Here is a 21,764-nt window from a genome sequence, read left to right as displayed (position 1 = left end):
CGGTAGCAGTATCAGTTTGGTAGGAGCAGATGGTACGTATCTATTATTTTTATTGACATGGAGAATTGAACACGCCAGATGCAGTTCCGCTACGTACATGAGGGCTAATCGAAATTTGAAATAAATCAATTGTGCATCACGATTTTCACAATTGTCCAAATGTTTGGATTGCAATATTTGGTGGGACGAAAAATTTCATGCCTTCCAGTACGATGCTACACACTCGTTATAAACCCATAGACGTATCACAGTTTTTGCAACGAAATTGTAAAACATGAAAACCTGAGTTTTCGCCACGTAATTTTCCACAGTAGTTAACGACACAACAAAGTATCTTTTTACAATTAGGGAATATCGCTGTTTATTCATTCTTCGGGGACTTTTTATTCATAGGTGAGAGAACGAAGTGCTCGAAGTGTGCCCATGGGACAAACGAGAGCTTCGCGGTCCTCCTTGAGCGCCGGGACACCCGATAGTCTCAGCGATAATGAAAGCTCATTCAGATTGCCCGCCAGGAAAACCAGCACGCCTTACAGAAGTACTCTCACTCCAGGTAATTTGTAATTATTATACTTCAATAAACGGCAATACTCAAGAAAATGCAAACCGCAAAACTTGCAGGATTAACTACAATGACAACTTGAATTGAAACGGTACAGATTAAGGAGTTTCGGTACAGGCGATACAATGTTGCCATGCTAAACCATGCTAAAAACATAAAAAATTTCAAAAAGTTTAGAATTTTATAAAATTTGGTGAACATATTCTTTAGTGCCAAATTTGACAATACAAATTTTTTAAGATTTTTCTTCTACACAGTTATCGAGTAATTGATCACTAAAGTTTACGTGTATAAGCATAGCGTTTCCATATATATAGGTATACATTCCGGGCATAAGAAATCTGCTTTAATGCGTAATTACTTGATAACTAAGTAGAAGAAAATTTTGAAAAAATTTGTGTTTTCGCACTTGATGTTGAAGAACATTATCACCAAATTTGATCAATTTCTTAATATTTTGACTTCTGTACCGAAACTCCTTAAATAATCGGAGCGAAGTTTGGACTAGTTTTAAAGATTATCGGAATCCTTTTTTTCTTCCCTACGTTCCGTCCTTGATTTTTTTTGGTATTTTCGTCAGTTTCTTAAAAGTTCAATCGTAATGATAAACATTAATTTGAATTCTAGGCGGCAGCCGTCCGTCGAGCCGACCTGCTTCGAGACCTGCTTCGAGGCCAGCTTCACGGCAAGGAAGTAAACCTCCTAGTCGATACGGCTCCACGCAGTCACTAGATAGCACAGGTATGAGGCTGAACGGAAATCCGGTAACATTGCACCAGTAAACTGGTTTTCGTGATCGTAATTAACTCTAGTTTCGTATTACATTTTTTTCACGAAAGCGTTCCCTTTCAATCCTGCGATATTTTTATTTATCATATAATAATTTTTTCAAATGTAAAAATATTTGCCACCGCAAGAATTTCTTCGCTTTTTTTTTCAAAAAAATAGTATAATGAGCGCTGGATTTTGTTTCGTAACAATTGGTGTGAGCTACAGGTCATTCATTAGGTCAAATGAGCCCTGGGCTCACAATTGACATACACACGTTTGCATCAATTCCAAAAGTAAAGTATTTGGCATCTAAAAAATTATACGGATAGAGATCAATCCAACGTTTATATATTTTGATTCATAGATGAGTCAGGTACTCCGAGTCGTATACCTCGAAGGACGCTTGGAACGACCGGAACGACACCAACTTCCAGTCGCCACAACAGTGTTTCCGGTAAACGGTTGGCTACCCCAGTCAACGGCTCGAGTTCTCGGCCTCGTACACCGACGGGACTTGTTAGTCCAGCGAGCGGAGTTCCCACAAGGTTCGTTCCGAAACGATAAAATATTTCCATACCGTAACAATTGATTTTATCACGAAAAAAACAACGGGCCGTGCTGAAGAAAATATATGCCTTGTTACCAGAGACAAAAACTAACATGTATTGCGCTAGATATTTTTTCCACACAATAACTTGACTTGGTATTCGATGCGTTAACGGTAAGCGAAGAAATGAAAGAAACAAAGAAAAAATGCATTTTGTTTAGGTTATTGGCGTGAACATCTGTCATTAACATTTACCAACAAATAATCAGCCATTTTAATAGTTGAGTTTACGTCAGAAATTGAGGCCATTTGCAAAATTTACGAAAAACAGTACAAGATTCCGAAAAAAAATAAACTTGTGAAGGTCGTATTGTATTCTTGATTTTGAGAATCCTTTTTTCAGTTTCTCATGAAATTACATTATTATTTACTCCTGAAAGAATTATTGCTTAGCGATTGATAACAATAGAAGCATAATAACATTTTTTAGGTTTGGCTCGATCTATCGAACTTCGAGCATACCAACCCTGTCAGGTGTCGGAACACCGATTAGGTAAAGCAACATTAATGATTAATGCGTTTTTCTTTCAACGCAAAATTTTGTGAGCTTTCTACTCTTGACATTCTAGACTTCTCTCGTGGAAATATTCTGATATTTTCGCGTTAATAATATCGAACGATGCTTTCATGTGTTTGTGGTATTAACTATTTACAGGGTGTTGGTATGCTTACTCACTGGAAAACGTTTCTATTTTACTGGCCATGGAAGCTCGAAAAATTGACTTATCACGGAGAAGTTTCTTTTATTTGATGATAATTAAATTTTCTCATGATTTTCTTCGTATGATCACACTTCAAAGAAGTCATCGAAGGAACTGTTATTAACAAAAACTTATTGCTGTTCAACTGAACGAAAATAGAAACTCGATAATTCAATTTTATTATTTTCTAAATTTTGCTCGAGGTCAGTGAAATGTTGTAGAAATCATTTTTTCCCCCCAGCCCGGTTTTTTCAATTTATTTCCTTGAATCCTAAATGATTTTAATCGACCTTTGCACCATGAGATAACGAAACAATGGATAAATGTTGAAACGAAGAAAACACGAAAAAGGGGTAATTGCTTATAAATTTAATGGTGATGGTTTAGCCGCTCTCGGATTCCTGTGTACGTTGGACCGGATATTAAATCCCCACAGTCTACTACGAGCAATATTTCGACTCATTCCACACAAAGCAACCATTCTACAATTTCTACTGACTCCACCGGGTATGCCCGTTCTACTGCTCGTGCGTGCGTGTGTGTGTGTGTGTGTTCGTACTCGCGCGAGCGTGTGATGCATTTTCACGTGCATTTTTCATTTGCCCACGTTTATTGTTTCGCACGATTTTTCGGCAATGATTATGTTCTTCAGTTACTTAAGTAATTTTAATAATTACATGCACCAATGAAGAGATCATAGATTTTATGTTTTATTTATTATTGTGAAATTGATCGTAGCAAAAATTGGTATATTTTTTTATTCGGCTTATTATTTGCTCTCACTATTTATCTTTCAATGGAGTGTACGAGCCGTGAAAATATTTATATATGTACATATATATCACTGTCGGTTTGACCTGCTTAACAATTTACTTGATCCAACTCACGTTTATATTTGTATCTATATGTATATGTCTGTAACGCTAGGGGCAGCTCGGCTTATACGAGCTCAGCAACTAACATCCCAACGGCAATTAGAGCTAGGTAACTGGCTATAAAAATAATACTATTTTTAATTGACCAAATGCTTCATTTTCCGTTTTATCAGCTTCACAGTCGGTATTAAAAGAATGCTTTTGAAAAATTGCAAAATTCGTCAATAACAGTGAAAATTCTGCTTTAGAACGGAAAATCGTGGGCGATGTTTGGAACTTTATATCGGAGGAAATAAAAAATACTGATTTGTTTTAAAATATTTAACGAACGTTTTTGAATGACACGTCACATAGTTTTGAGCTTTAGTAGCGTAAGCATTAACGATTTCGGACGAATTCTTTCACGCTTTTCAAATTTGTTCCAAAAATTACCGGAGGTTCAAATCAACCGGTGTTTTTATTTCTTATCGAACGAATTCTTCAAAATTGCATACATTTTTTCGTTTTAATGAAGTATTCACCTAAAGGATGTACCGGCTATACTGTTACATGTAATTGGAACGTCGAAATAATTGATAAAGATATTTTCGTAGAGATTTGATGTTCGTGCTCTTCTTTTCTGTAAAACGAAACGCTGATCATGTTGTTAGATACGTCCGTACATCTTTTATTTTTTTCTGATGGTGGACATTGGAATTTCAAAAATGGCTATAATTTATTTATTGGAATTTTAAATTTTTATATTTTCCATTCATTTATTTAACGATGCGTTTGTTAAAATGATTTATTAATCGATTTTAATTCACCTAGAACGCGAACGCCATCGAGCGGTTCGAGTACGCCTCTACCACCGGGTTCGAAACTCACAAGAAAACCGTCAGGAGCGTCTGATACATCGGTATCGAATACGACGCCATCGTCACGAAAAGGAAAGCCAACTCCAATCGATCAAAGGGCGCCGTTCAGATTGTAATCCGTCGGTGTGATTGATCGACGAGAAGAAAAAAAATTACTGCAGCCAACAAAAAAAGAGCCTTTAAAAAGCATTTGGACGTAAGGATAAAAAAGCCTCGTCAACCAAGTCAGCTTTCTCACAATTGTAATAGAAATCTTGCAATATTAAAAAACAAACAAACAAATTTACATAAATGAAAATCGTAAAATGAACGTAAGTGTCGCTTTTGATAAAAACATAGGAAGAAAAACAATACGCATATTTGTCCTCTGATATCCACCGGCTCATAAATTCTCAATTTTTTTGACACTTTTTATTGTCTTGTCTTATCATTGAATGGCCGTAATTGCATATATAGAATAAACATGAAAATAGAAGGCATTTACAAACTATCGGTGGATATATTTGTTTCTCGTAATCGAATGATGAATCCGTATACACATAAATAAATATATATATATATATATATATACATATATGGACAGTGTTCAACTTAATTGAAGTATTCAATAAAATTGTTAAACGAGAGTCTCTCTACGAGAAGAGTGCCTCCCTCGTAAACGCGTGTGTCACTGAGTGGCACTCACCCTATGAACAAGTATTTGAAGATATATCTTTCGTGGATTTCCCACGTGGGAAAAAAAAGAGATGAAAGCAAAATGAAAGATTTCTATCACTGAGCAAACAAACGCCGACGATTTCTGTGTTTCGTTGGCCTTTTTTCTGGATAAACTGAAGAATGTTGGTGAAATAATAATATTAAGTATTGAGAAAGAAAGGCAAATGCTTATTTTGACAGGCATTGTCGAATATTGATCATGATTTGTATGCCATTCTTTATATTTAAAAAATATATATTTCCACAATCGAACGAAATGAAAGGTGACACGAGAATATCATCTCGTACACGAAACAAGTGAAGCACGATTCTTTTTTTCTCTTTTTCGTTTATTTTGTTTTTCTTTTCTCATTTCTTTCGTTCTTAGAGATATATTTTATAATGGTCGATTAATTGTAGTTAGCGGGGGAAAGTCGTGATGGTTCGGTGGTTCGGCAAGTAAAGTTTCCGGTTCGGGGTATAAATAATGACATCATATTGACGGGGAACTTTTTTTGCTCTTCGCACTCGAATCCTCTCGTGTTTCCTCTATTGTTACGAATTTTAATATATTAAAAGAGAAAAACAAATGTAATGAAAATAAAAAAATAAACATGAAGCAAATGATAACTACAATTGGCACACTCGCGTTCATAAATGAGAAATATTTAACGTATTATTTGCGCGATATTCTAGATATACTCGTTTTTATAAAAACACAATAATAATACGATTAACGACTCTTGCGTGTAGGAGTTGGAGGTATATAAATATATATATAAATAAATATATATGTTTATGCGAGTTTCTCAGTAGATCGTTATTTAATACAATTTTAATTTAATCTCTTTTTTCTTTCTATTTGTTTTTGTCTTGTTTTCTTTGCTCCTTGAAAAGGACACAACACACATGCTTCGAGTATAAAAATATATCTATTACTCGTTTTCTTTTTTATTTACTTTATTTCGCTAGCTTTTATTTTTTCCCTCGAATGTTCAAGTAAAACAGAAGAAAAAGTACGTGGAAAAAACGACAGGAGAACATATTGTGTAAATATTGGTTCGTTCTCTTGCACATTCAAATATCGAAAAAAAAGAAAAAAAAGCCTCATTTTTTCCATTTATTTTTGGGGAATCGAAGACTCGAATGCAAGTACGCCAAGTGGCGGAAATGTTACAAACAAATCAAACTTAGTCTTACGTTCATATGGCACAAATCATGTACGCGATTTATGTTTCCATTCTTTTTGTACACCCTCACCTTGGCATGTGTATGACGTGATTTTTCATTGCCGTGTCGTTCAAGTGGCAAAGAACTTGATGTATTTTCTTTTCTAGTAAAATACCTCAAGACAAATATTTCGTTAATAAGGGAAGAATAACGAACGAAAAAGAAAAACTAACTAACAGAACCTCGGTCTGGGAACGAGATTCCCGTCTGACGAGGTCAACTAAAAGACAATTCCAATCTTTTTATTTTTCTTCTTCGTTTTTATTTTTATTTAAGAATGCAATTAATTGCAGCTGACAGATTTTTCTGTTACCGAATATTATCTTCTAATGCGATTAATGTATTAACAATTTATACGATAAAAATTGGTTCGCCTCATTGTAAAATTCTGTATCGTCGCTAATAACGCTGTGAAAAATATACATACATATATATTATATATATACATTGATATATATATATATATATATTCAAACCATTAATTTTATTTTCTTTCTTATAGTCTCAATCATGGTCTCATCGAGCTTTGTGTTTGAAATTAAAATATTCTGCCATGCGCCTGAAGCAGTTTGTTTACTAATTATTTACTTTACGGTATCAGTTATATCAGTTTTTATAAAAGCTGTTGGTTTTCATAGAATACGATGCGGAGACGATGTCAAGACGCTAGTTTTCTGTGATGAAAATAATTCGCAATATTTCTATTCAATGATTTTGAAAAACTCGCCCGTTATTCTAGTGAAAAAAATCCAATGCAATGAAAAATTCAATTTTCTCAAGAAATCACTTCGCTCGTGTTTAAAATTTATCTTTCATGGTAAGTGATGAGAATTTTCAAAAAGTTGCCATGGATTAATATAAAGTTTCTCTGTTTCTCAATCATACAAAAAAATTCTGTTAATTCTCGTTGGAATTTCTTCCGTCGACATTTTTGTTTCTATTGAACAACCCCACGAAAATTGATTATTTTCATACAACTTCGTAATAATGAAACTTCAGATTTATTGGTCAAACAGGTTTTTATAAATAGATACAAATAAATGTGCCCGCCAATTAGAAAAAAGTGATCTTCAGAAAAATACATTTCCGAACTAACAAAAAAAAATAAAATGACTCTTGCTATAGGAAAACTTAATCTAAAATCAGTCTCCGTTAAATAAAGAATTCAAGGTTCATCATTTCGTGTAAAATTTTATTATTAAATATTTTAATATCTGTAATAAATAATTCAATTTACAATATATTTTCATAACTCAACGTTGCAACTAGATAGAATTTTTTACAACACAATGGATAAGACGCGTATAAGAAACGATATTACAGTAATTAACAATTCTTAAATATATACTCCGTAACGCCGGTAGAAATTTCAAGATTATGTGCAAAATTTGACGGATCAAATACACGGGATCGTCCTATTGGCTGAAATGAAGAGAAAAAATAGAATTCTCGTTCCCTTTTCAAGAAGAAATCCCGAAAAATTATAAGATCCCGTAAGCGTTATCGTTTTTTTTCCTTTCTATAGATAATGAAGTACGCTTCATTGACCGTTTGTGCCATTCGATCGCACTTTTCAAAGTTTTCTTTCGGATATATATTGCGCTACCATTTTGTTCCCGCCAGCTTTTGAAGTCGATCTTTCAATCCTCCAGGTACTTTTTTTATTTTCTCCACTTTTCTACGATCTTGCAATTTGATGCGTATTGTCTCTATTCGTTCTTTTCGTATGCGCTGTTGTTCTTTTTTCCAAATATCCTAAAATTTGGACAAAGCAATAAAAACATACGACGGAATTTGTTAATCACTTGGAGTGAAATACATTTTTTAAATTCATTACAAACCTTGAAATCCTTGCAAAAACTGAGCCATAATAAGAAAAAGTCTTTTGGATCCGCGGTGTCCAATGTAGCACCTTTTGGAACGAACTGATAAAATTGCATTACAGCTTTAAACTTTGCTCTTGCTTCCTGGAAGCATTCCTTTTCGCTAGACAGCTCAGTTCTTGCTCGGTTCAGAAAACAATCCATTTTCTCACGAAATGGTATTGAGTTTTCCGGATCAGCCTCGGTCACGATCGCACTTTTTTTCGTGCATTCTGAAAGTCATAAATGCATTAGTGATTTTCCTGAATACTTTAATAATACGAACGGTGATAATCATTTGATATATATAGGGGAGACCGGGGCAAAATGGGATACCCGAAAAACGAGAGAAATTTTTTGTCTTTTTTTTTTTAAATTTTTATCCTAGTCCAAAAAGAACATGAAACATATTTTTTCCAAAATATCTTATTTTTTTAGGATTTCGATCTTTTTTTTCAAAAAATTCGTTTTTTTTTTCAAATTTATTTTACATCACTTTTAAAATGAAAACGTTTTTGCACAGATATACAAAAAGTATTTGTAAATCTGCGATTGCTGTCTCGCAGATATATGTTTGCGGACCATCATGTGTGGTTACACCTACACACGAATCAGTGCCCACTCTGCACAATTTTGGCACTGAATCCATGATTCAGTGAATAAAGAATACAAATTTTTTTATTTTGAATTGAATTACAGAGGGTGCGTTCGACGTACGTTAGAGCGTTGTAAGCGCTGAGAGCGCTCACAGCGTGCGCTCGACTTACGTTTGAGCGGTGTAAGCGCTGAGATCGCTTTCAACGCTTACAGCGGTAAGTCGGAAGCACTTGGTTACGGGTGTAAAATACACCCAAGGTGCGTTGAATTAAAATCATAGTAAAAAAAATTTCATGAGTTTTTGAGGGGTACCCCGCCTCGGATTTTTTTTTTTTTTTTGAAAATTGAACAAAATTCCAGTACATTTCTTAGTTTTTGGGAGTAAAAAATAGACAGAGCTTCCCAAACTTCTGAAAAGTTCAATATTTCCTTAGGTATTCCGTTTTGCCCCGGTCTCCCCTATAATTAATCGAAACGTTACCTTGTAATTCTCTATCGAGTCGATCTAATTCTTTAGTAATTTCCTCGAAATTGATCGTGGAAGCTGCCTCAATATCAGCAGGCTCAGGAATCGGTAACGGCAACAGTTCATCGAAACTGTAATCTCCTTCCTGTTCCAGTCTCGCTCTCACCAAGTAATGCAGCAACGTTACACCCGGTACTTTCGATTTGACATCTTTCAATTTACCGAGTATCTCAAGCCCGAAACCATCAGCCTGCCCTCTCATTCGATTACCACCGTTCATGTAATTTCCGAGTGTTAATATCAGCGCCATCACTCTTTTAAGGGATTGTGCGTTACAGAGATATTCACAAGTCGATCTCAAGTTGGTTAATTTTGAAGAAACTGAAGACATGGCGTCTTGAAATTCGGCTTGAAACATTAAACAAGCTATTCTCTCGGTAAAGTACTTGATCGTCGATAGTTGCTTGAGAAACAATTCCGGACGATCAAGTGGTATTTCTGGATGTGATTTTTCATGGGAGTTAATCTCATCGAGTTCTTTAGCTGTCGGCATCTAGTAAAAATGTAATATTCCATCACAGTATTATAAAAGTGGCAAAATTGTTGATTACAGATCTCACAATTTTATCGCAATAAGTCCAAACTCGAATGAAGCTGAATCGTGCTGATGAATCAACTTACAATTTCGTAGATCTGTTGCAGAGCTTCGAGATTCACGACACTCGTGTCCAAATTATAGACAGCGTTCTCAACTTCGCTGAAATCGACCCTAAGACTTTTCTCAAGAATGCCGACATTTTTTGATCGTTTTGAGTCAAGAATTTTGGCTGGTTGTATTTTCGATGGTTTGTCAGATTCTTCCTTCTTTATCGTTGGTTTCCGTTCGACGACTTGCCGCGAAAATAGATCTATGAATTCCTTAAGATTTAAATTGCGTTCTTCCTCAATTTCAGCCCAAAGTGGTACCTATGGATGATTCCGAAGCATCAAAATTTCGAGTACGACAGACGAATATTCCTCATACCAGTATATTTTTAATTCGTTCCTCATATTTACCTGCGGAGGAGACTCTGGACTTTCCGCGGGGACTTTGGCTGCTTGGTCCGCAGGTATCAGTATCCTAGTCCAATATAGTGGCTTCATCGGAACTTCCAATGATAAAGGCTGTTTCCTCATCACTACCATTTCCAACAACACAATTTGACGTTGAAAGGAGTTTACACCACTCGGGGAAGTGCATGAAGTCATTTTTTTCAAAATTCATAACAAAGAGTCACTGCAGTTTTGTTTGCCTTTACGTACCTGCTCTGGCTGGTGGATTCCATCCCCCGACAGGCGGAGCTGGCAGAGGTGAAGGGTGCAATGCACCTCCGGGTGGAGGAGGTGGAGGTGGACATCCAGGAAGTCCTGGTGGCGGTGGAGGTCCTGTCGCTTCTGGTATCGGAGGAGGAGGCGGGGGTCCTGCCATTCCAGGCATCGGAGGAGGAGGCGGTGGCGGTCCTGCCATTCCAGGCATTGGAGGAGGAGGCGGCGGTGGTCCTGCCATTCCAGGCATCGGAGGAGGAGGCGGAGGTGGAGGTCCTGCCAATCCAGGCATTGGAGGAGGAGGTGGTGGCGGCGGTCCTGCCGTTCCAGGCATCGGGGGAGGAGGCGGTGGCGGTCCTGGGATGCCGGGCATTGGGGGAGGGGGAGGGGGTGGAGGGGGAGGGAGAGATCCAGTTACTTCAGGCATCGGTGGAGGAGGAGGAGGTGGAGGAGGTGGTTCTTCGGTTTTGAGGATTAAAATATCCGAACTTGGAGTTGTTTCGCAATCATTACTATCCGTTTTGCCAATATCTTCTTTCTTCAAAGCACATTCACCTTCATCGTCCTCCTTGACGAAATTTAATAATTTTTTCGAATCCACGAACACCGCAGGTTGGACATTTTCGGTGTGTTCGTTTTTATCGTTGTACGGGAGATTTCGATTATCTTTTTCAACATCCAAACCGGTTGGTTTGTCTTCTACATCCTTCAGTCTATTCGCCAGTCGGACGTTGCCATCATCTATGTCGTCACGACCATGTTTGTCGGTGGTTTGGCTCCTTTGTGTAATCGGCTTATCTGTGAAGTCACCATTTTTCTCGGACTCTTCAGCGGCGTACGAGTTATCGTAACGTCTATCGATTTCGGCAATAGGTGAAAGCGTCGTTGCCGATGGAGAACCATTTCTTAAATCTTCGCCCCCGGATAATGACAATTTGTCCGATTTAATGGGTGAAATATCAAAGGAACTGCTCGAAAATCTTCCACTCTCGTTCGTGTTGCCTTGGTCCGAAGAATTTATCGTGTCATTTTCTCCGTTGTTTATCAACGGTGAACTCGATTTTGTTTCCGTTCTATTACACTTTCCAATTACATTTTCCATCTCCGCGATTATTTTCCGTAACTTATCAACTTCACTCCGTAAACTCGCAACTTCTTCTTCCACGCTCTGCACATAAGCCGACGAATGATTCGCTTCACCGTTGCCCTTTGGTGTTGCATTTTGAGCTTGTACTAGAGCCACTGGTTGTACCCAACTATAGGATTGATCTGGCTAAAAGTCATGAAACGATCACGATTGCACGTTTGTAAAAGGCTTTGAAACCACGAAAAATATTCTCTCATTTTTAATGCTTGTAAAAATCAGATCGAGAGGATTCTTACCGCGAACAAAACGTGTTTCGCACCGCCTCCATCATCGAGAGGCTTCAGAACACCGACGGCCATGAGATGAGCGCAAAACGAGGCACTGAATTTGTTGAGATCGACATCGGTTAGCTGATTCCGTATGTTTTCGGGCATACCGGAAGCTAACCAATTGGCTAGATGCTGTCCTGGAACACATATGAAAAATTAACGGACTACACAATCGAAAGAATAGTCGATTTTCATATTTGCGCAATGAAATCGAAGCGTCACAAACTTGCCGTATGACCGATTCTCGGAGCAAATTATTTCACTCACCGAAGGGTGAAAACATTTTTGGAATGGAGTTAAGATTCGACACTTTCATTATCGGAACTCGTTCTAACTATTTTTCTGGATCAACATAATTGTAACATAATTGATTTCGAAACATTGTTCAAACGCTTTCGGACGCTCTAAACGAGAGTAGATGTTGTTCGTTTGGAGCTCGAAGAGCACTCTAAATGAGTGAGTTCTGAGAGTTTGTTCTGGAGCCCACCACTGCTGTTCCATTTCGTCTCTTGTTGGCTGGCAGGCTTGCGCTGCTTCGTCAGTCCCGCGTATACGCTTCGACAGGTACTTACGACTACAAATTTACAGTGGCCACGAGTATCAAGAAACGAGCAACAAACATGAGTCGCGAACTCTCAAATCCTCGTTGGGGATCGGCATAGCAAGAAAAATAAGTTCGAAAAAAGACCGGAGGAGAACTTCTTCACACTCACGCGTCAGACACCTGCGTTTTTTTTAATACCTCGTTGACCCGCCAACCAGTCGATATACAACCTTCCTCGTTTCTTCATATATCCCTCCCATTTTCCATACGCGTATATCAACGAATTTAACGTTCTAACGGATTTTAACGATTTACGACGAACGTCTTGAAATATTTTACACGTTTCGCGTACCCACATATACGAACCAGCACGTACGCTCGTCTTCAGGTGTGGGTAGCAATCAGTGACGTACCGGAAGAGCATATGATTTCATGGAAATATAATCGTATGCGAAGTTCAGACCTGATTCAAATTTTCAATTTATGCGCGAGAAGAATTCCAAACGGAGACTTAAAAAGGATTGGTGAAATCATTTTTTTTTAATCGTCGATTTGTCTTATCAATGTCTCTAATAATTTTGGGACGTTATTTGAATTCTTTGCAGTAAATGCTTCAACGGCACAATGAACTCCAGTTGAAAAAATTTGTGGCTGATACGCCAAATGTTTTTAGCCACGTGCGTAGAAATTGGTTTCGACTCGAGTGACTTGTACTAGTCGAAACGTAGATTTCACCAAATATCGTTAAGCCTGGTAAATCATTAATCGGATGAAATGAAAGAAGATTATGGAAATTATGAAATTCTTCTTCCGTCTTTCTTCATTTTTTTTCCCTCAATTTTTTCAACCGAAAATATAACGAAAATATTCTCTTACGACACGCGCGATAGGGCTCGAAAAAACAATTTTATCTCTCTCTCTCGTTTGTAGCTCAAATGCTAGGTGTAAACAGGATCATTATGTCACTATCTCTCTGTACATTAAGGGCAGCGATAAAAAAACCTGCATTAAGCGAAGGCGTATTCAGCGAATAATATTTCATTCCTCGGATTTCGAGCTCGTAAAAATTACAGCGCCATCGTCTCTCTCTCTCTCTTTCTGAGAGATGCTCACTCAGTACAGAACTGACGCTCTGGGATCTACGCTCGAGGGATAAATCCAAGATATGTCTTATCACTATTTCTTCGTCGCGTATTTACCGCAGAGAAAAGTGATCCCGCCAACTTGGCAAAATTCTTTTGTGGAAAAAAAAAATTAGATGTCATTGTTTCGGTGATTCGAAATTTTTACCACTTGATAGATTCTCGTGCAGAAATGTTATTCTTTTTTTTTCATTTTTCCACGAAGAAATAGTACTGAAATCAAATATACGTCCATTAAAATGACTATCGTTAGCTTGTTTTAAAATCTTCGACAGCTGGGCAATGGTGTCACCAAATAATCACGAACGAACACGAATTGACCCGATATTAGTGATTACTGATGTTCATAAATCATAATTGATGATTGAGATAAGAATTTAGATGTATCTATTCACAGCAGTTGGGCCTTGTATTTTCAGCTCACCATTTAGCATGTGAATAATAATTAAACAGATGAATTAATAATACAAGAATTCTCTCTTGGGCAGAAAGTGTAACCGTACGCTTCGAGAGGTAAGAAAGTACAAGTTGCATATGAATGAATTAATTTTTTCAAGAGTATAATTAAACGCATGGATTCCTAGTGCTTCTTTAAGGTAATTATTGTGTTTTTACCCAAACGTTCTTTGTTGTATCACGATGAGTTTGTTTTTTTAGAATGTGAAATCAGATCGATAACAAACACACTATACCGGAATAATGTTTCGTCGAAAAGACCACGACAATAACTTCACCACGTTGAATAAGTTGAGTTATACTAGACAGTTGCATTCATTTTCGTATCATAGTCCAACAATGATATGATTTAATCTTAACGTTGATTGGTGCGATCTTCACAACGTGAGATTATTAATTGTAATGTGTCGTGCAACTGTGCGAGATAAGGGTATTAGTCGGACTTAAAGTTTGTTATTGTCTATACAAGTCTTTTATGAGAAAATAGCAACTGTGAAAAACTCTTAGGAAAATTCTTTGTGATTTGGTAACTGGTTCTGAATGGATTTCAGTCTAAAAATGAATGAGCGAGAGTTACTGAAATCCACGTGTGGAATTGAATAGTGTACTGTAAAATTGTAACATTGTCACAGTAATCGAGTTTCGAGTGACGTTAAATCAATTATATTTTAAGAATCTAAAAAAACTCTTGAAAAAAGAATCTCTTGACCGGAGGAGATTTGTACATACCCTGAAAATTGTCACATAATTGTGAATCGGTTCTGTGCGGTGTTATCTTCGAATTTGCCGTGCGTCCTTCAGTAGTTGCTCCGTCAAGGGTAAAACTGGCGACTCTCCGTAAAACCCTGCTATTTTTGGGCGAAGATTCGGTAGCACTGTATCGTCGCTCAGGAGTTGATAATTCGATTGAGTTAGTTTCTGGAACAACGATACGATTTTCCACGCTTTGATAAGTCCCGAAATTTTCTCCCCGACACCAAATTATCGTTCGTCGATGAAGTTCACTTAAAGACAGCGGGGGACAAAAAATTGGCATTTTTATGAACTGGATTAATAACGCAAAAGCGTTATTTTTGACTCGCAGTAAATATTAGTGATGCCTGTTAATTCATCATTTACAGTATAAAATTTTTAGAAACTTTCAACCGGAACGGATGATCAAGAGACCCTCGTTTCGACGGATTTTACAGTATACTGTTCGCGTCATTGCTTTTCCAATCATAAACGAATGAATCTAAAGGAAAAATAGCGGCAGCCCCGAAAATAAATAGATGTTATGAAACAAGCGTAGTGGAACAACATGGCCTCATTTTGTGTCAGAGAACAAAAGGAAATGTGATTATTTGTCTGTCTCTTTCTCTCTCTTTCGTGACTATTTGGACATAGATTTGTACTTCGCGAATCACAAGTGAAATAAATATTATTATCGTTAGGATTATCGACTCATGGAAGATGATCTCTTGTTCCAGGTAAAGCCCAATGCCGGTTTTCTGCGGAGTCGGTGAGTAAAAGGTAATAATCAAATGACAAGGTCAATGCCAAATAGCGATAATTGAAGAATGCATGAACACAGATTACAATGACAATCAAAAAACCCTTATGAAGTTCGATTTTGTACCCAACTTCGAAAACTAGATTAATCAAATATTGAATGGGTAGAATGGAATATCAATGGTCTGAAAAAAATATGTATAATCTTGCGACAGTATTGATATACGAAAACGAATAATCAGATTTCGAAACCTAATTACTGTAGCCAAAAATAAAAAAATAATCAAGAAAATTTCAAAAGTCGATCAATAGATAACTGAAAAAAGATATTTGTCGCATTGCACTGGCACAATGCTTCAATACAAAACTTATTTCATTATATGCACGGTAAAAGTGCAGATTCATAGCATTGCCTGATTCTTTGGAGAAAAGGTATTTCCGGTTTGGTAACACCGACATAATTCACGTAGATCGCACGAACATGCCGGTACATTTTCTCATCGAGTTCAAGCCACATTTACCGTGAGTAACATGCTTTCATATGTGTGCGTTAAAAAATCTATATACAGCCTCGATCAAAATGCGAGATAATAGCGCGGAAGTGCGTGGTGTAAATAGAGGGGGGAAGAGAATATAGTGAGAGAGGCAGTTTTGTTGAAACTCACCGAGTCGCGGTGAGGCCGGCGAGAGCTCGATCTTCCGGTGTCTGGATACGGTAAAATGGTTCACTCCCGATGAGGGCATTTTCATTTTCAGTATAGTCTTTTCGGCTCTCTCCTTATTAACGGCAGTTGACGAGGAAGATGACTTGACTGTCAATGAAACATCATGAATATGTTTTTCTCCGCCTTCACCGGACAATATGATTTCCTCCGGATCCGTGAAAACACTGTCGCTCGAAGATTCTTTGCTCGTCGGTGTTGGAATTTCAGATATCGTGAGATTTGTATTTGCACGACGCCAGGAATCGGTCACGAGGAGTGGCGGACCAGTTGTTGGGAACGGCAGAACGCCCAGTTCCGGCACATCCTCCGATTCCTTCGACAACAAGGTTTCAGGAACTTCTTCGACGATCGACGAACTATCTGTTTTTTTCGTTCCCTCAGGCAATCTCTCACTTTCAGTTGAAATCCCAGGGGAAACATCATCGACAACATCAACCTGTCCCATTGCCGAATCTCGCTGCCCATTTTGTGGGTGACCTTGGTCCTCATTAATTTTCGGGTCCGAGATGTTTTCGCTCTCGACGCGAGGTTCCGATACTGGCTGCACGATCGGTACCTGGATTTTTTACGTCACAATGATAACAAAGGAAACGTCAACTTTCAATACTCCACAATGGAGTTTTTGAACTCTACAGCGGTTTTTCACCAATATGATTTACGTATGATTTTTCACGCAGGTCGTTTCAGCACTGATTATACCTCATTTCGTTGATTCGAGGAAACTTTCACATGTTTGGGTTACAAATATTGCAAGGAGCGCAATTCTGAATGATTTAATTAGAAAAATATTAAAAAATTCACAAGGAAAAAGATTTTTAAAAATTCGCCTCAACACAGAGAGCTCGAGCTTGATACAACCGCGTTGAACGATGTTTCTGTACCGAATGAATTGATATTTGGGATTATGTCACTTTCAGATAATAATATCCATCCACCCACTGAAGTGCGGCATGTCACGGAAGAAAAATCATGGTTCTCGCGTAAGTATAAAACATCGAGTATACAGATATAGATATTTGTCGCGTTGCGTGTATTGTGAATCATTCGTGGGTGGTTATCAGTGGCTCTCAGTGCAATTACTGATAGCTGATAGTGGTTAAAGGTCCATGGACTTTTGATGTCCGTAGTTTTATCGTCGGTACCGACAAAATTCGTTTTTCTCGGGCAAACATCATTGAGAATGTGATATTTTTTTTACTCGATCGATAAGTGATCTTATCAATCGCTACACGAGTAATTTCACTGATTTTATGTACGGGGTGAACTCAAATTTATATATCAAAATTTACTCGAGATATTATCCAAGTACACTGTGTAAGATAATCAATGTACAGCGGTGGACATTTTGTATTCGGTTCAGTATATTTTATAGGAAATCATTCAAATCATTTTTCACATTCATTTCAGACTGCAAACATTGTAATGTCAGGTTTTTTTCACTTATTGGGGTACAACACTGTGGACAGATTTCACTTCATATTATGTGCAATTTATTCAAATACTCTGCAAGTTATTGCTGCACTTCATGACTCATAACAACGAACCAAACTTTATTTTCGTTACACATTGTCAATTTATTTAGAGGGTCGGTTGTGTACTGCTACTGAAATGACAGTTACGTTAACGAATCAAATATGAAAAGCTGACAATGTTTTTTGATGAGAATATATCTGCTTTTGAAAATAAATGTGATCGTAGTTTTTGTTTGTCAATGTTTCGGAAATCAGAGTGCACTATTTTTGGGCGAGTGAGCGATCGATGATGGTGTGCAATAGGGTTTCAGTATTTTGGAGACTTTTTTCAAGGTTTGGATCTGGAAATCAGTATTGTGAGATTAAGTTTATATGCGGCACTTAGAACTGACCTTGAGAGGAGCGTGGATCTTCGGGGGTGGTGGTGCATGTCTTTTGGCTGGGGTGTGGACCTTTTCGAAGGAAACTTTGATTGGCTTATCGTCCAAATTATTGAGACTGTTGGAAGATTTGTTGATGGTTTGATCGCTTGTTTTATTGCCGGATGTCGGTGTGCCAGTTAAAGGAGCTGAATCGCGATTCTTTTTCGTTTTTTTCTTGCCATCACTCTGAAGGTTGCCCATTGCGGGCTCGGGAGAATTTAAGGAATTGGAGACGGCATCCCCAGTGTAATAGTACGCCCTCAATGAGTTGATCCATAGGCGGGCAAAGTCGCGCAGATTCCGACGCGAAACTGGTCGCGCTGAATTCGCGACTGCGCCCTGACCTGCATTCACAATATCCATCGTTCTTGTTCCTATTTGTTTTCTGTTTCTCTCTTTTTCGTAACCCTCTTTTCGGAGGATCGATAGACGAGGGGAAACCAGGGCTTTGGATAGAATGAAATTCTTCCTTCCCACCTCTCTTGCTTCCCCTCTCTTTTACTATGATGCAGGTGCTCACCCTGTTTCTCACTTTCACAATTACTGTTCTGCCCGTCAGCTGATCTCGAAGTATTCGGGAGGCCGATGTCCCGGAAAAATAAATACGAGGTTCGTCGCAAGATCGCGTGCTACTGACGAATACAGACTTTTCTTCATCCCTTAATTTCGATGCACTCGGTGTTTTTTTGTTTCTCATCGATGCAAGTCGCTGACATGAAAGATGGTCAGCCAGTTGTGGACATTGAAAGATCGGCACGCTCTATCACTTTTATCTTGCTTTTATTATTAGTACTCCTCGAATAGTTTTGTTTCCGTAACCAATAAGGCAACTTTCGTATGAGAGAGGTTAAACTGTAGTTTTTCATCATCGTATTTTCTCATATAAAAATAATTACTTCTCAATTTGTCATTTAGCGCATTCAATATTACTCGAAATAAATATTATTTATTTTTTCTTTCTTCATTCAACTGAAATTTCTGAGCCACTCGGGCCTTTGTTTTTTTTTTTTAATTTATTTACTTCGTGATTACGTGGAATGTAACAAAATGCAAGGTTGGGTATATGAATTAATTTATCGACCGATATCAGAAGTATGCCATCAAGTGAAGCTCACATTGAAAACTTCGTTATTTATGAATTGACACTGCAGTATTTGTTTTAGTGAAACAAAGAGGGAAAGTTCGATTCATTGAACGTTGATTCTATTTTGATAATACTGCGTCCTGGTGAAACCAGAAGTTAGAAATGGAAAATTAAAACAAAAAATGTGTTGGAGTTAATATAGGAATATTTTAATTCGTGACATTAATATAAACGATTCAATTTCGTTGATTATCATCTCTTCTTGATATTTTATTGTAATGTAAAATTTTTTAGCAGTGATTTTCGCTTATTGGTTTCACAATAAATTTACATTCACGACCTTCGACACGGGCTCGTGAAAATTTTCGTAAGGCTCTCGTTATATAAAGAAAACAAATCGTAATGATTTCCGGTTAACACGTTTTTTTTTAGTGTATCACAATTCACAATTACAGAATGACACTTGGCTGCACTTCTTTTAAAATTGATTTACTCGATTTACCACATTTTTACACTAACGTCGGCCTAATGTACATTTGTTGCTTTTCCATTGGATCAATCGCGATTGTAACGCGTTACCTCAACAATCTTATGCGTATGCAAGTGAAGAATAATATTGAACTTCGTACAGCAACGATTAGATGTCATAATAATTTTCTAATCATGGACACCATTTTATGATATAAGTATAAATATTCATGTATGACTATGAAAATGAAAAGTTGAAAAGACGAGTGTTATTACGGACGGGCAATTCTGACGAATGACGACAGACTTGAATCGTTCCGGACTGAGTGAACACGATATACCGGTAGGAGCTCTTCGGCAACCGAATGTTCCACATGGCGAAACTTTCATCACAGTCGCTGGCTTACCTCGTTATACTAATCACCTAATGATTCTGAATAACAAAACTTTATAAACCGAAGAAGTGCGTACATATTTTTGAATCATGTTTTCCGTCGTCACCGACCAGGGATTATTTGTAATTTGACCTCGGCACAATCGTTCACGTATGCTCGTTGACATCATCCCATCATTGACAAGAAAATACTATTTACGCAACGATTCTCCGTACTCAATCAGGGTTCACTTATATAAGTCATTCGTCGAGTTTTATATTATTGGATGAGTAAATCTTTCTCGAGTATATTTTTATTAGTCTTATAATAAAATACTCAAGATTCTTAAAATATACCTTCTTTATTCGATGTAGAACAACGCGTTTAAAATTGATATGTTATGTTACGGAGAGGCAATCGAGTATTGCGTGAAGCGATTGTATTTCAAAATTTTATAACTCCTAGTAAAAAAGAGAATTTTGAAGTCTGAAAACTTCAATTTTTCCTGACTGCAACGGAATTCGATCGCGCGGTCGTTCCTTCGTTTATACGAAAAGATTACGAAGTTTTGAGTAATAGTTGGTTCCTGGTGATTTTCATGTTCATCAATACCGTCAACACCAGAATTACATTCTGGTGGGAATTTCTATCAGCATACCAGCACATGCTTCCATAAATCAGTATGTAAATTTAATTGTTGACCGGCACCGAGTACATGAAAAATTGAAAATAGAAACAATGACCTCGGTTCCGTTGTTTTGATATCACTGAGTTAGTTCATTACTGCACTGCAAAAGTTTTTTCACTATTTTGATAGAAGAATAAAACAGATACGAGAAACTTTGATACGTAGAATCCTTGTCGAGTCAATCTTATAGGTAGTCGTTTCCTTAATGACCCTCGCCGTATACCATGGATTGGAGATAACAGGGTTTTGAGACGTGAGAGCTGCCCGATACTTAATTTATCATGATAATTATTGGCAAGCCCTCAAGTTTCTAACCCTTGCGTTATGATTTACTGCAGGTGCCAATCAATATACCGCCGAGTGAATACCGACCTGCCCGGTTCGAGAACGTATCATTCGCCATACGAATTTCATTTACGAAATTCACGCGTTTACAATGTTTGCGATGTCGGTGGCGGTCATTCGCAAGTTTATACGTTGATTTTTTTAAAAAACTTATTAAAGTTTAGTCATTAAGACGATTGCATGTGGGCTCGGCGTTTTTGACGAATGGGTAGAAGTGCCAAAAGTTCACACATTTATTAATGTCAATTCTGATATTGTTTTAAAATAAATCGATTTAATAGATTACTAACACTTCGGTTTGAAATTTTTTAAACTTATTGATTTGCATTATCATGCCTTATTGCTAGGCGATTGCTTGCGGGTTGAAAGACGAATTGCTACTGCGATGTCTTTGCGACGGACTGTATAGATACTAACGAACAATAAAAGTGGTTATAGGGTGGAACGTTCGAGGGCGCAAACGCAAAGGAACGACCTTCCAATTTTGTGTCCCGATAGGAAATTAATAGAAAAATGCATTGATTCCGTTTCTCTTATCATATTTAGTGTACGAGCAAAATAATTTAATTTACGATAAGAATTCGCCGATCAAATTGAAATATAGTGCA

The 21,764-nt window shown here is 37.4% G+C and overlaps 2 protein-coding genes across 37 annotated transcripts in view; one reads left to right on the top strand and one right to left on the bottom strand.

Annotated features, from left to right (window-relative positions):
- shot (dystonin-like protein short stop) overlaps window positions 1-6,781 on the top strand; it is a 213,237-nt gene extending 206,456 nt beyond the window's left edge. For 27 of the 36 annotated variants that reach the window (XM_043411243.1, XM_043411241.1, XM_043411237.1 and 24 more), the window contains 7 exons: window positions 394-553; window positions 1,190-1,303; window positions 1,698-1,878; window positions 2,371-2,433; window positions 3,029-3,148; window positions 3,569-3,625; window positions 4,327-6,781. In XM_043411243.1, coding sequence (XP_043267178.1) covers window positions 394-553; window positions 1,190-1,303; window positions 1,698-1,878; window positions 2,371-2,433; window positions 3,029-3,148; window positions 3,569-3,625; window positions 4,327-4,489 — 858 coding nt within the window. In that variant the 3' untranslated portion in view covers window positions 4,490-6,781. The remainder of the gene's footprint in view (window positions 1-393; window positions 554-1,189; window positions 1,304-1,697; window positions 1,879-2,370; window positions 2,434-3,028; window positions 3,149-3,568; window positions 3,626-4,326) is intronic. The other 9 variants (XM_043411246.1, XM_043411224.1, XM_043411232.1 and 6 more) reach the window with 6 other exon arrangements.
- Window positions 6,782-7,516: 735 nt separating this feature from the next.
- On the bottom strand, window positions 7,517-21,537 carry LOC122406055 (uncharacterized). The gene is made up of 10 exons (XM_043411255.1): window positions 18,168-21,537; window positions 16,244-16,859; window positions 14,817-15,005; window positions 11,913-12,082; window positions 10,527-11,802; window positions 10,281-10,402; window positions 9,906-10,190; window positions 9,240-9,777; window positions 8,141-8,394; window positions 7,517-8,054 (listed from the first exon to the last, which is right to left on the bottom strand). Exons 1-10 carry the CDS (start codon window positions 18,558-18,560, stop codon window positions 7,902-7,904), a joined length of 3,996 nt encoding a protein of 1,331 aa, XP_043267190.1. The 5' UTR covers window positions 18,561-21,537; the 3' UTR covers window positions 7,517-7,901.
- Between the last annotated feature and the right edge of the window lie 227 nt (window positions 21,538-21,764).

This window comes from Venturia canescens, chromosome 2, assembly GCF_019457755.1.
Source record: "Venturia canescens isolate UGA chromosome 2, ASM1945775v1, whole genome shotgun sequence".
Taxonomy (NCBI): Eukaryota; Metazoa; Arthropoda; class Insecta; order Hymenoptera; family Ichneumonidae; genus Venturia; species Venturia canescens.
This window is presented reverse-complemented; position numbering and strand designations above follow the sequence as displayed.